This window comes from Diceros bicornis, chromosome 14 (genome assembly GCF_020826845.1).
Source record: "Diceros bicornis minor isolate mBicDic1 chromosome 14, mDicBic1.mat.cur, whole genome shotgun sequence".
NCBI classification, from domain to species: domain Eukaryota; kingdom Metazoa; phylum Chordata; class Mammalia; order Perissodactyla; family Rhinocerotidae; genus Diceros; species Diceros bicornis.
In genome coordinates this window covers 62,165,806-62,179,518 of record NC_080753.1, presented here as the reverse complement: position 1 = coordinate 62,179,518, position 13,713 = coordinate 62,165,806, and the positions used below count along the sequence as shown (strand labels likewise).

The 13,713-nt window shown below is 40.2% G+C and overlaps 1 protein-coding gene across 1 annotated transcript; it reads right to left on the bottom strand.

Annotated features, from left to right (window-relative positions):
* Positions 1 to 566: 566 nt before the first annotated feature.
* FAM217A (family with sequence similarity 217 member A) lies at positions 567 to 7,986 on the bottom strand. The gene is made up of 6 exons (XM_058555353.1): positions 7,325 to 7,986; positions 5,590 to 5,674; positions 5,424 to 5,437; positions 4,727 to 4,813; positions 4,567 to 4,634; positions 567 to 1,873 (listed from the first exon to the last, which is right to left on the bottom strand). The coding sequence occupies exons 1-6, from the start codon at positions 7,436 to 7,438 to the stop codon at positions 658 to 660; spliced, it is 1,584 nt and encodes a 527-aa protein (XP_058411336.1). The 5' UTR covers positions 7,439 to 7,986; the 3' UTR covers positions 567 to 657.
* Positions 7,987 to 13,713: the final 5,727 nt, after the last annotated feature.

The window sequence follows — 13,713 nt, the reverse complement described above, 5'->3', positions numbered from 1 at the left end:
TCTGGTGTCTCAAGGACTACAACACCAGATGGTCACATTCCGAGACCCCCTCTTTTCAGCCCATTTGCCCTATATAACTGCTTCAAAATTTTGTAGTTTTACGATAGTTCTTTAAGGACACTAGTCCGCCATCTTCCCCCTTGCTAGCAAGCTGTAATAACAATAAAAGACCCTTTCTCTCCTACCACCATGCCTCTGGACTGTTGGCTTGTCTTTGCAGCAAGTAGAGGACCCCTATTTGGCGGTGACAGTACCAGAGTGGGAAAAACTAAAATCACTGATAGAGGTAACTGCACTCTTATGACTGTATAATAGAACATAGTAAAAGAATCGCCAAAGCAGCAATAAGTCTATTATACCATTTATTGATGATAGAATTATACTGGGAAAACAATCACAACAAAAGAACAATCTTTTGAATAGAATAGTTTACTAAGTGAAACATTTCTTTGAAACATAACATGCAAAAGATTGTCAAATATGTCAGTTTGGAAGCCCCTGGATTTACATTAGACCTCTCAGTGGACTGTCACAAGTCCCACTCCATATCGCACCAACACCATGTGTTTTTAGTACCTGTATCTCGGAATGATGAACCATATTTTAGCCACGCTTCTTGGAATAGATTTGCTCACATTGAGAAGTATGAAAGAAAAGTTATTTTGGGTCAGTGGATGAGCAGTTATCCTTAGCTATAAACGAAGGCGACAAACAGTTTAGCTTCTGAATATAGAATGGTCTGTTCAATACTATGGTTTTTCGGTAAAGTTTCTTTTTGGTGCTTGGTGCCTTAATTTCTTCTCTCTGATTTTCGGGAAAAGACAGAGGTATAGGTGAAACTGGTATTGGAGACCTAGGTGGCAGACATCTTGTGGAGACCATTTTAACCAGTAAGTGAGTTGTTTGGGCATTAGCAGGCTTGGTTGAGAGTTCTTGGCATGGATTTAAAATGGAGCTTTTGGGATTTTTAAAGTCATCATAAGTTGCAATCAATTGTTTTGTGGTGGATGGACTTTTTAGAGATAGTGGTCTAGAATTCCATTTATATTTGCCAGCATGGCTCCAATTCCACTTTGAAGCATTTTGTTCACACTTAAAAGAACCAGAATTGTTTCTTCTTTTTTCTCGACTTATATCTACACAACTTGTCTGAAGACTCAGAGAGTCAGAAAGTTTTGGCTGTCTCATTTTGGGTATAGCTTTGGAGGAAGAGGGTCGTTCAGTAACTGCTGGAGTACAGAAGGTAGTTTGTAGTCTTGGCCTCTCTTTTTGTATAGTCACATGTTGTAATCTTTCCATTTCCAGTAAACGAGTTATCAAATGTTCAGTAGAGCTTTCTGGAGGTTCCACTGTTGCTTTCCAATTTTCAGACTTTGAGAGAGCTAATCTGTGCAAGTCCAGAGTATTGAGAGGAGGAGGGAGAAAATCAGGATATGGAAATACTTCACTTGGTTCCTCTATGAAAGATCCTTCAACATTTTCTATTGTTTCTGGCTTTAAGTTCAGGTCCATCTTTTTAAAATAGCTGAGTAAAGTATCATTTGCTTTTTCATTTTCTGATAAATCACTTTCATCTGTTAAATTTTCTTCCACACTGCTGTTTCCATATTTCAAATTCCAATTTGGAGCAGATAAAGTTTCACTATTGTTGTTTTCTATAGTTGAACATAAATTAATATGAGGCTCAGTTCTGTCCTTAAAAAAGTCTCCATCAGCATAGGGCCAGCTGAGACCTAATGGCACCTGCAGTCCAGGGTGAGAACCAACTTGCTTATCAGCGGAAGCACTTGTTAGTGAGTGGTGCAGAGTAAAGAGCCTTATGGGACTATTGGTTATAGTAAAGCCAGTTTCCACTGAAGATTTTTGGAGAGCCCTGAAAAAAATGATTTAATTAATAAATGGTTTGTTGTCTAGAATTAAAATGCTATTAAAATGATAATGAATAAGTAATCTTTATCAAATAGAATTAAAATGCTATTAAAATGGTAATGAATAAGTAATCTTTATCAAAGATTGGTTAATGTTTAGTTCCCAATGGCTTATCTATCTATCTGTAACAGAAATATGTTAATTTCCAAATATGCTCTAATTATATACAACTATATGCATTTTTTTAAAGTATAGATTAAAATATTAACTGGTTATCCCTTTGTGCATGCACAGGTGACTAGATCATTATTAGTTAGCCACATTATGGCTAACTGTGGCTATGAATGGCCACTAGGTTAAAAGTGGCTTATTATATCTATTTGCCTATGAATATATTGTACATGCAATGATGATGTCTGAAAAGGAAGCTGTCCAACTCCAACTGAAATTATCGTGAAATGTTTATTGACTCAGAATTAGATAAAAGGAAACTCTTACAGAACGTAGTCAGGTTACTTAATAAAGCCTTCCAGTTTAGCCATTGTGATTTTTACAAATTATTCTAACAAAAAAGGAAGCAAAACAATGTCTATCAAGCAAAAATTCTCCCAGATAGAGTGCATAATAATTTTCATCTGATGGTGCTCTTTTATTTTAGGAGTAATATTTCTACTCCTAAAATATTATTTTATTTTAAAATAAAACATTTTATTTTAAAATACTTTTATTTTAAAATTAAAACTGTTATTTATTATTAATATATTTTAAAGTATTATTTTAAAATAAAATATTATTTTGCCCTATATAACTGCAGTTACATTATTATTTTAAAATAATTATTTTTAAATAAGTATTATTATTTTTAAATAAAAACTGCAAAAAAGCCAGGCCACAGAATACTGAGTTTATAGTTAGCTTTTTTTAAAAGCTTACTAGAAATACTGACATTGAAAGATTTGATGCATTAACTGAACATATATAGTCTCATTATCTTTTTGCTTCTTTTAAAGCCAGTTTACATTAAAGATAGCAAAGTAATCTTGAAGGATTTTGAAAAATACTTTAATTTCCACAGAAAATGGTAAAAATGTATTCATTTGGCTAAATATTAGGTATACTGACTTGCGTTTGAAAAACCATAGGAAAATCACTTTAAATCTACAATTGATAACAGACACAATCCATATAAGACAGTAAAAAAAGCATGGAATCTGGAGGCAGAAGACCTAAATTAGAACCTGTTCGCTGCCAGTGAGCAAAATGGAAATGACAATCCCTACCTTGGAGGTGCTCTGGGAAGCAAGACAATTATATGAACGTACTTTGTAAAATGTGAAACGCTAAATGAAAGTTATCATTACTTTTATTCTCTTTACTTGTTGATGGTATATTGAGGAGAAAAATCTCAGGAATAAAATATTCCATTGATAGCACGATTCCAACTCTACAACATTGTTAGGCCTTCCAAGTATTAACAGCAAATACCTGTTAACAGGTTATTCTGTTCAGTCCTCATAACAACCCCACGCGACAGGCACTTTTATTTTCTACCTTTTAGGGATAAGGAACCTGAGGCACAGACTGGGTGAGGTCATGCATCTAGCAAGTGGGGTGGAGCTGGGATTTAAACCCAGGTAGTGGGGGCCCCTGTCTGTGATCCTAGCCACTGCTTCTCCTGACTCAATTCATGTTGGCTCTTCTGTCAGCCAGGTAAAATTCAGTGCACTTCATTTGATCTCTTACCTTGAAATCCCTGTTCCCAGCTGAGTTCCTCCTAGTAAAGTAGCCTTCCCTATCCCTGTCAGCACCGACATTCCCTCAAGACAGGAGTCACCACAGTCCGCCTAGCACTGCTTGGCTTCCCCCTTGAATTTTAGCATTAGGTGAGCTTTATCCTGAACCTCACAGAGTCTAACCCTCTGACTAGGAGAGAGCTGCTATCAAGTGAGCCACCCTATTGTCAATACTAGGTACAAAAGAGAGGCACAGAGCTCAGGACCTCCATTAAATACTACACTGGATGTAAAAGTGACACATAGCAGTGTTTAATAAATGCTAATTTCCAAATAATAGTAACCTGCATTTTTAAGAAGCATTCTAGTTGGTTCTAACGTACTCTAAAGTTTAAGAAACAAAAAATAAGAATTCAAACCCAAGGAAGGTCTGAGAAGCAACACACTGCAGTGGTTATGAGCATGAATCAGGCTACTTTTACATCCTGGTCCTACCATTCATTAATTGTACAACTTCAGGCAAGTTATTTAACTTGTCACCCTGCCTCAGCGTCCTCAGCTGTAAAATAAGGATGGTGATAACAGTACCTACCTTATAGGATTGTTTTGTTGTCAGGATTAAATGAGTTAATACATGTAAGGGATTAAAATTGTTCCTGGCACAAGGAATATGACTTTGCTATCATAGTTCCTTTTCCCTTCAATGAGAAGTCCAAACTCCATCCATCAAAACCCTCACTGTAAGGGCACAGTAACCTCTTAATTTCCCGTATGCTGATTATCTCTGGGGTGTTTGCCAGCCACTTCCTATTTTAAGGTGAGTTTCTATAATTTCTCACTATTTGCACACAATCCTTTTTTCTTCTGGTTTTTTTTTTTTGTCCTTGTATTTCAGATGAGTGTTTAATTGTATTCAAATTTATTTAATTAATTTAGGGCTTTACAAAAATAAATATTCTCTCACCTGTTCTCCATGGTACTTCCTTCGTCAAGAGGATAACTCCATAACTGAAATATCCCTTGTTTACTATTCTGATAACACAAAAATCATGGACAACATTTTAGTAACTGCATGCATTTTTTTAAAAAATAATACTTTAAGAGTGTGATAAATAAAATCCCACCTGTGTTCTTTTGTGAGCATGGTCTGACAAATTAAGATCTAGCATCAGTTGCTCTAGCAGCAGCAGAATTTTAAATACAATGTATCTCTGTTCCCTACTCTTGTTCTAAAAATGTATGGTTCTTGTTTTAACAAAGGAATATATAGTTCTAGCCAAGAAATATATAGTAAAGTTTTATGATACTCCCTTATATACATATAGATATCATTTGTTTTTACTTCAGCAGGAATTAGTATGATCTGTTATAAATACCAACTAAACAGTGTTAACTAATGAGCCTTGGATATCATTTTCTTGATTTTACTAACAGTTAAGTATTTTATATTTTGATCAAAAAAGGAAAAATGAAAGATTAATTTTCTCACTACTTCAAAACAAAATATTAACCGTTTCAACTGCTTCAAGATATCTTAAGGCTGAGACTACTTCCCTTTTGGCAATGACTAGAAAACACCATATTCACTACAATTTTAATTTCCACTTATAGTACTGTTATATTGAAAAAACTTAATATAATACAATATTAACTTAATGACCCATTTGCAGCCCTGTAAAATAGTAAAGGCTTTGACTTGTTTGAAGAATTCTACAGAAATTTAAAGTTTAACTTTGAGGGAAGAAATTTTTTTTAAAGAATACATATATAATTTTAAAATAGCATTTTATGAATTATTTAAAACCAAATATTTATCCTTACCTTGTTAATTTTGCCTGAAAGAATGTATATGAAAAAAAATGACAATTAATAGTTACATAAAACTGATTATATTAAAAACAAATCCCCTTTACTGTGTTAATTCATACGACACATATGAATACAAATTTTCAGACCAGTATAAACATGCACATCTAGGGTTTCTTACCACCTGCTGCACTATCCCTTCCAGGTGGGAGGTTTCTGTTTTCAGGAACAGGTACTTCTGAATCCAAATTCCAGTGAGATAAATTCTAAAACAACATTTGTTTCAGGATAAACTTAATGTTAAGAAAATCTTAGGAGCTCTAGTACATCACTTGACACATCCTTCGGGTCAAGTATGACAAAAGGCACACAGTTTCACGACCCCTCCCTCCTCTAAGGATACCATCAGCATTTGTGAGGAGCAAACAGTGTTCTCATATCAAACCATTACCAGCTTGATAACACCTATTAGGAAATGGGAAGGCTTTTACAATAATTTATGGTTTCATTCTCATTTTCTTAAAAATAATGGCACACAGGTTTTCAAAATTGATTTAAAAAATATAACAAAACATCCAGTTCGGTGTGTCCCTGGTACACGATGGCACATTCACCCAATTTCTGTATCTGAGTACCAGATCTGAAGCCTATAAAGTCCAGCAACCAAAGAAAATTCTCGAATCCTCACACTACACTCAACGCTGACCAGCCCACTACTCACTCCAGACTCCAGATGCTGAGAAACACTCCAGAAATATTCAAAAGAAAGACAAAAAATGAATAGGAAAAGGCACTAATATCTACTGACTATTTATGTTCCAGACATTGTGCTGAGTGCTGTGGGGAAAAAATGTGAGGAGTGTGTAGGAGAGAATTATAACTTACCCTGGAAAAGGGAAAGTGAAGAGGTGATTAGTTGATTATAAATTTTTAGGAATGAATTTAGTTGTTTTCTATCTCAAATGAGAAAATCCTTCATAAATTACACTTTCAGCAACATACAAATGAAATGTTAGGTAGTGTTAGGTATCATCTCCCCACACAGAAGGAACAGAAATAAGCTTAAATACAATATGAGGATTTAAGGATCCACAAGGAAGTTATCTCCTGATACGAAGGATAGTTGAACATTGGAAGGTAGGCTGCAGGTTATCTTTCTCTGGAGGTTTTTGAAAAATAAAAATTCTCTGCTTTCTGAGATAATATGTATTAGCACTAGTCTCTACACGAGAATCGCCTGGGGAGCTTTTGAAAAATAATAGGTGAAAAAAATACTATAGAGTCCGATTCAGTAGGCTGAGGGCAAGGCCCAGTGATTTGTACTTTTAAAACCTCCCTGACAGATTCTCAACCTTCTTTCAGCTACGTATGTAATCCTGGTATACTAATGTACAAAATAACACGTGAGAGAAATATCCTTAAATTAATGAGGTAAAGGGAAGCTGATGAAAACTGTGCTGTTGAGATCATACAATAAAAATCATGTCACCAAATTGTCAACTGGTAAGGAAGACTCTCAACTACACAAGCAGTCAGCTAGACTGCTAACTCATTACAGGCTGGGAATTGGTTCTACTTTTTGATATCCTACCTGTCTTACCAATGTTTTTCACAAAATATGTGCGAGCAAATAAAAAAGGTCAACACTGCCTGATTGGTCGAGGTAGCATCTTTAACTAAATCCAATAGCAATTAGAAACATTTTGAGATTTTGAGAGAAGCTGGTTATCTTTTCCTTTGTTAAAAGAAATAAAAATTTTCCAGTTGATATTCCAAGTGTGCCAAGAGGAAAACTCAGCACAAACTGCTCACAAAGAGAAAGCAGCAGGGATCTCAGCAGTAAGAGTCAACAGCAGTCAGGTCTTCCCAGTGGGAGCTGCTGCCCAGACACTCAGGTTCAACAGCCTCCGCCATACCTCATGAGAGATGCTGGACACACGCAGGCTGGGGCTGCAGTGCTCACTATTTCTTCTCCCCATTTGGCTCCTCTGTTTCCTTAAAATCCTAAACACGTTGTGGGAAAGGCACATTTATGGGTAAGGTACAACACTGATTTAAAAGAAAGCATGAGTTTTGGCTCCCCATCTAAAGGAGGTTAAGAAAATGCTTACAAAGCAGGAGAAACGGACTATGAGAGCAGGGTGGGGGTAACCATATAAAATCAACCAGAAACAAGCGGCAAGCTAAGCAAAAAAAGAGGGCTTAGATAAAAGCAAATCGGAAGATCTAACTGACAGAAGATTAGGAAATTAAGGTCTGAGGTGAAAAGGAAGATATCAGATAGGGAGATAAAACACAAATTAGAAAAAATAAGGTGAACTATCTGGAACTTATAAAACAGGGCCATGAACTCTGCTTTCAGTCATTCAAAACAGGTGCTCCATTTGAAAGCGGGATTAACCTTACATACAGGCAGAGCGAGCACCCCATGCGTGTTTCAGACACACTAAAAGGCCCACAGGACCAAACACTATTTTCCACACCAAATTATCATGCTATCTAAGCCCACCACTGTTTAAGGTAGAAGTATTAGAGAACATAAGATAACAAGCAATCACTGGATTAAATTACGGCTATCTGGAAAGAATCACAAATTAAAACCACTCCAATAATCAGTATATTTGCTAATCATTTACAATTTATTGTCTCCTAGAGGGAAAGGTGTATCCTGAACTTCAGATAAGTTTTGAATCAGTAAGTATTAATCCACCTGCTCTATGCCGGGCACGGGGATGGAAGAACGAAGGAGGAAGAAGGTTGCTGAGTAGGTGGCGCTGCCTGGGCCGGCCAGGTGTGTGCGACCGAGGAGGGCATCGGGGGCCTGGAAAAGGCGCCCGCCCTGGAGGAGGGGCCCGGGGACGATGAGGCCTTTGCGGGGGGACTGGTTGTCACAAAGGGCTGGAGAGCGGGGCGGGGGGTCGGGAGGGAGGTGCGGGCGGGAGGCGCGGAGCCCGGGTGCGAGCGCCCCCCTCCCGGGCGGTGGGCGGCCCGCGGGCAGCGCGGGGCGAGGGGACAGCGGGCCCGGCTCTTACCCCGCGGCGCCGCAGGCCCACGTGTCGTCCCCGCCGTCATCTCCCAGGGCGCCGCCGCCCCGCGGCGCGGGCCCCTCCGCGTGCGCGCCCTCCGGCTCGGCCTTCCTGCGGCGGGAGGACACGGAGGGCAGCGGGAGCCGGCCGGGGAGGTCAGCCCCGCCTGAGGCTGCGGCGCCGCGGGCCTCCTCGGCGCCCGGTCGCCCGGCAACGCCCACCGAGGGGGCCCCCGCCGCGGCCTCGAGTTCCACCGTGCGCGCCGGGGTTCGGGGGCTGCGGGCCCGGCGGCGGCCGCCCGGGCCCGGAGCCTCTTGCGGGTCCCCTGGCCCCCAGGCCCGCCGGACGGGCCACGCCGCCGGGGGGTGGGGGGGGGGCCGCGGCTCCTGCCCTTGCGCCCCTCCCGGCCTCCTCGGGGGCGGCCTCGCGCCCTCGGCCATCACGGGGGAGGGCCGCCGCGGCTCCGCACGCCCGGGGTCACGGCCTCGGCGCCCCACCAACCCGACGGCGCCCGGCTCTCCCGGGCCCCGGGGTCCTGGCCCTGACCCCCTGCGACGCGCCGAGGGCCCCGCGTGGCGCCCAGTGGGCCCCTGGCACCCAGGGCCTGGCCCGCTGGCCTCTACCCCATCTCCTGCTGGGATAAAGCCGGGAGGGCTGCCCTGTAGGAGGCTCCACTGAGCTCGATATATGTATATACGTGGATATACGTGGAGGTCTGTCTATGCTTATAATAGGTAACGTGTTAAATAATTAGAATGGCAGAAGGAAGGTATCCCTGCTGAGAGCAAGGCCTCTCTAGTCAGTTTCAGGTCAGTCATTGGTCTTACAATGGGAAGAACACAAGGTGATCTTCTCTGTCTAGGACACATTTAGATCGTGGGAGGCCAATTTTGGCCTCCAAATGGGATCTCTTACATCACTTCCATGAAATAAGTGTGTGGTGGGGAGGAGAAGAAGGAATACATATATATGGGTACGTATAGAATATGGCTATATTATACGAAATGTCAAAATTGACTTGAGTGGAGCTATTTTAAGATGGAGTCGGAGCTGCCTTTCCAGAGAAACTGCCTTGCTGTCTTGAACCTTGGACTGGGCCAAAAGGCTGACTGTTTTACGAGCAATTGTTTGAGAAGTCGGCAGAATGCACATCCCTATCACAAAGACTGAGGATTGTGGACTTTCTGAAGATAGAATCAATAGTCAATCAGTGTTTAGCCAAGACTAGCTTCTGCCTCCAACTCCAATTAAAATTCTCTGTAATACAACCTCCCTTCTTTGCCTTTAACAGCCCCTGACTTTTACTCCCTCTCAGGACACTATTTAGTTTTCTACCTGAGTCTGTGCTCTCTGAATTGCAATTGTTTAATCCCGAATAAACGTTTTGCCGCTTATACTGCCTTCTGTTTTTGTAGGTTGACAATAATGTAAGTAAATATGTAAGTGAATATTTGTGACTGCAATATACGTGTATATGTAAGTAAAGGAATACTAAAAATGATTGTCAGATATATTCCTTATAATGCAGCATTACATAATGCTTTATAGTAGAGCATTGACATTTGAGGAAGAAATTTTTGCAATCCTTTGCTGATACTATTGCATTCTGTTGGGCTGAACACCCAGCTCTAGATTCAACCCCCAAAGTGTTTCATTAAGCAAATAAGTGCACTGGTTCTTAACATTTGGGGGGAAGGGATCCGTGCTCCTTTGAGAATCTTCCCAGAAAAATGCACATATATACCAGATGTTGAACATAATTCTAAGGGTTTCTCAGATCCTTGACCTCCCATCTCCACCCCCAGCCCAGAGGTGTCTGTCTCCTTCCTCTGCATTTCCATTTTCCTCTCAGAAAGGCCTTCCTTGACTCCATTTTAAAGAAGCCCTTCTCACCCACATTACTCTGTTTCATAACACTCTGCTTTTACTTCTTTGTACTCCTCACCGTCCTGTTTGTTAGTCTTGTTTGCTTTTTTATTTTCTGTCTCATACCTGTAGGAGTATCTATGAGAGCAGGGGCCTTGCCTGTCTAGTTCATTGCTTTATCCCTGTCCCTTTAAAACTGTGCTGGCCCCGTAGTAGGAGCACCATAAATACAGGTGAATGCGTGTAAGATTAGCGTAGCGTAGGCCTCCTTGGAGGTGCCCCCTGGGTGCTCTCCTCCTTCAGACTGTTCGTACCGCTGCTCTAAAACACAGACCTGCTCTAATGCCCTCCTAATGCCTGAAGAATAAAATCCAGATTCTGCAGCCAGGCTTTAAGTATCTGCTCATCACCTTTCCGGTGCCGACTACGTGTCAGAGACGACGTGCATTTTGCATTTTACTAAATGCTCTCTCTCCTCCAAGACATATATCACTTTTACTTTTCTTATAATAGTTCCTCCTTCTTATCTCCTCCCTCCTTTTATCTGCCTAGTTAAGTCCTGTTCATAGAGATCTAGCTCACAAATCATCTCCCCTGACCCCTCAGGAAGAGTAAATTGCTACCTCCTCCAAGATCCCTATTTTGGGTTTATATATATATATAACTCACACACACACACACATATATATATATATATATATATATATATGAGTTGTTTACAATTCCTTACTCACTGTTACATTATAATTATTCATTTACAGTATCTCACTCATTATCTTTTCATGCCTTGAAGGCAAGACCTGGCCTTATTCTATCTAGCAGAGTGCTGGTACATCGTAGGCACTCAATAAATGTTTGAGTTAATTTAATTACTCCAAAAATAGCATTTGCTAGGGTGTATGATGTGGTTCCTATGTGCCAGGCATAAGGCTTAACATTTTACATAGATTAATTAATACTCTTAACACAAAGAAGTTGGTACTACCAGTTATTCCTATTTTATAAATGAGTAACCTGAGCCTTAAATATAGTAAGTAACTTTTCCCAACTTACAATTGCTTGAAAAATAGTGAATTGGTTAAATATTGGCATCCACGTATTTCCAGCTAACACTTTCTACAAATATATCTAGCTGGGAAATGGCTTTTCTGTTCTCTGGAAAGGAGACAAAAATTATGTCTATGTGCACGCGTGTGTGCATTTCACATGTCGAGCCTACACATCTCCCATCTTCCTTGCTTTTTGTTTCTGTTTCTGCCTTTTCCTTTTGTTTCAGAACTTGAACTGATTCCTGATCCCTTAAAGTCCCTCTGAGATTTTTTTGTCATCCATAAATACCTCCTCTAAGATTCTCTTTTTTTCCTTGACAGAACATATTCCTAAAAATCTTCCTTTCCTATTATCATCTCTACTTAAGTCTTCTTCCTTCCTCTGGAGACTTTTTGAACACTGTGACATCATCAAAATCATGCTCCCATCCCCGCCATCACTCGTTGAATTGATAAATTTTTAGTATTACAGGTTTAAAACTATAGTGACAGCACAGTCCCTGTACAGTACTTACAGGGAGCACCTAGTCTAGGTGGTGAGGAGACAAGGCTGAGAGAGAGAGAACTGAGTGTGAAATGCTCTGGTGGTGTGAAATAGAAAGGAAACAAGAAGAGAACAATAGCATCTCCAAACCCTCGGGTCTGGTTTGCCTCTCGTCCAGGGGATTAGCTGGACTGCAGGCAGTTTCCCATAGTAGCCCAGGTCCAGCTCTAATATCAGTCCTTGGTCCGAGAGAGCGCACCTTCCTCCTGGGCCATCTCAAGGGCACTCCAGGGCTTCAGTTTTGAGTGGTAGCCTCAGGCTCACCCTACTTTAAACCTGTACCTCTTTAGCTATTCTGGTGAAGGAGGGTAAAGTAGAGGCTCTCCGTCTCAGGGCATTTAATAAGCTCTTACATTAACTGCAACGGAGGTGGTCTGAATTGCCGGAAAGAAGGAAGCCTTGGGCCAATCACTAAGTAGGTAAGCATACCTTGCTGCCCACCTGAGTTTCTCCTACTATGACAAAAGTGACAGTATTGACACTAGATAACTATTTTGGAAAGTAGTTTCATATACATTCCTTTTCGTTGTCCAGGGTTATGCAAAGAAATGTCGGTAACAGCATTGTTTAGTTTCTATTCTGGAGGGAGAAGGCTTCTATCTCAGTCTACCTCTGTCATGTTTTCATATTACCCATGCGTTTGCCTCTGCCTCCCTTTGTCTTTCCCTGCAGTATTGCCAAGGTCATGGCTGGTCATGTACTACAACAAAATCTTATTCGGTATAATTATGTAAATATTTTCAGAAAGTCAATTAATATTTTCTAATTAATAATATGCATTTTTGTTCTCAAATAAATAAGACACCAAGTCTGTGGGAAACATTTCAATTCAATTATGGACAATTTGTATTTAGTGTATAGTTTAGCTAACTAGTCTTTTTTTCCCTTTTCCAGATTCTGCTTTGTCTTTCAGCAATGGCCAATTATATTTATGCCCGATTTAGCACTCCGCTTCTATGAGCATTCATCTGAAATATCCTAACATCTTGTGTTTGTATAATTCCTTTTGAAGAAATACATATGAAAATATTTTTAGTTTGAAGTTGAGTTTTTGTTTTAAAAATTAGCCTTTAACACTTTACTCCCTTAGCATTGTCTTATTTGGGAGGCCACCATTTTGTTGCAAAAATATAAGAAATCTTGTTTAAAATCTGTTTATTCCTAGAATGAACGTGATAGTGATGTATATGAATATATTCCCAAAAGTAAGATAAACACATACATCAGTAAATTCTACATCTGCATATGTTGCAGCTAGTACCTTTGAATAATTCCCAATCATATATTTCCATCTTTATTTTGATTTTTCTGCAAGACTTGATTTCTGCAGTTTGAATTGCTTTATAAGTCTTCCTATCCTCCAGATACCTGTAGCTTGTAATTGTGTTTTCTTAGCGTTTTATCATGAATTCATTTTCACTTGTGGTTGGAGTTTCAGGATCAGAACTTACCTTCTGGCGCCAGGAAAGCTGTAGCTCGGATCCTCTTTCTGGTAGTTGGGACCCTCCCACGTTGTTTGCTTTGAACGGAACACTCTCTTTAGAACGCTTTCTTTAAGAAACTTGGAGATGATCTTTTCTCTCTGAACATTACTGAATACTTTGCCTTCTGGAAGCCAGCTGATCTTGTCACATCCACCATGGCAGAGGGGAAGGGGAAGGTGTTCGGGAGACACAACAGCCCTCTTTGGAACAAAAAAGGAATTGCCATTTACCAAAAAGTCATGAATAAGAGATCAGCCTAACTAGAAGAACAACCCAGGGTCCTGCAGCTGCTATGCTGTGGGATCAATTTAGTTAATAACACTCTGCTGGCACCTG

Excerpts from the sequence above, each read along its gene's own strand:
- FAM217A (XM_058555353.1), bottom strand. The coding sequence starts at position 7,438 with ATGTGCCTTTCCCACAACGTGTTTAGGATTTTAAGGAAACAGAGGAGC. Across the intron at positions 5,675-7,324 it reads TGTCCAGCATCTCTCATGAG|AATTTATCTCACTGGAATTT; the intron begins GTATGGCGGAGG and ends ATGTTGTTTTAG. Across the intron at positions 4,635-4,726 it reads ATGCTCACAAAAGAACACAG|AATAGTAAACAAGGGATATT; the intron begins GTGGGATTTTAT and ends TTGTGTTATCAG.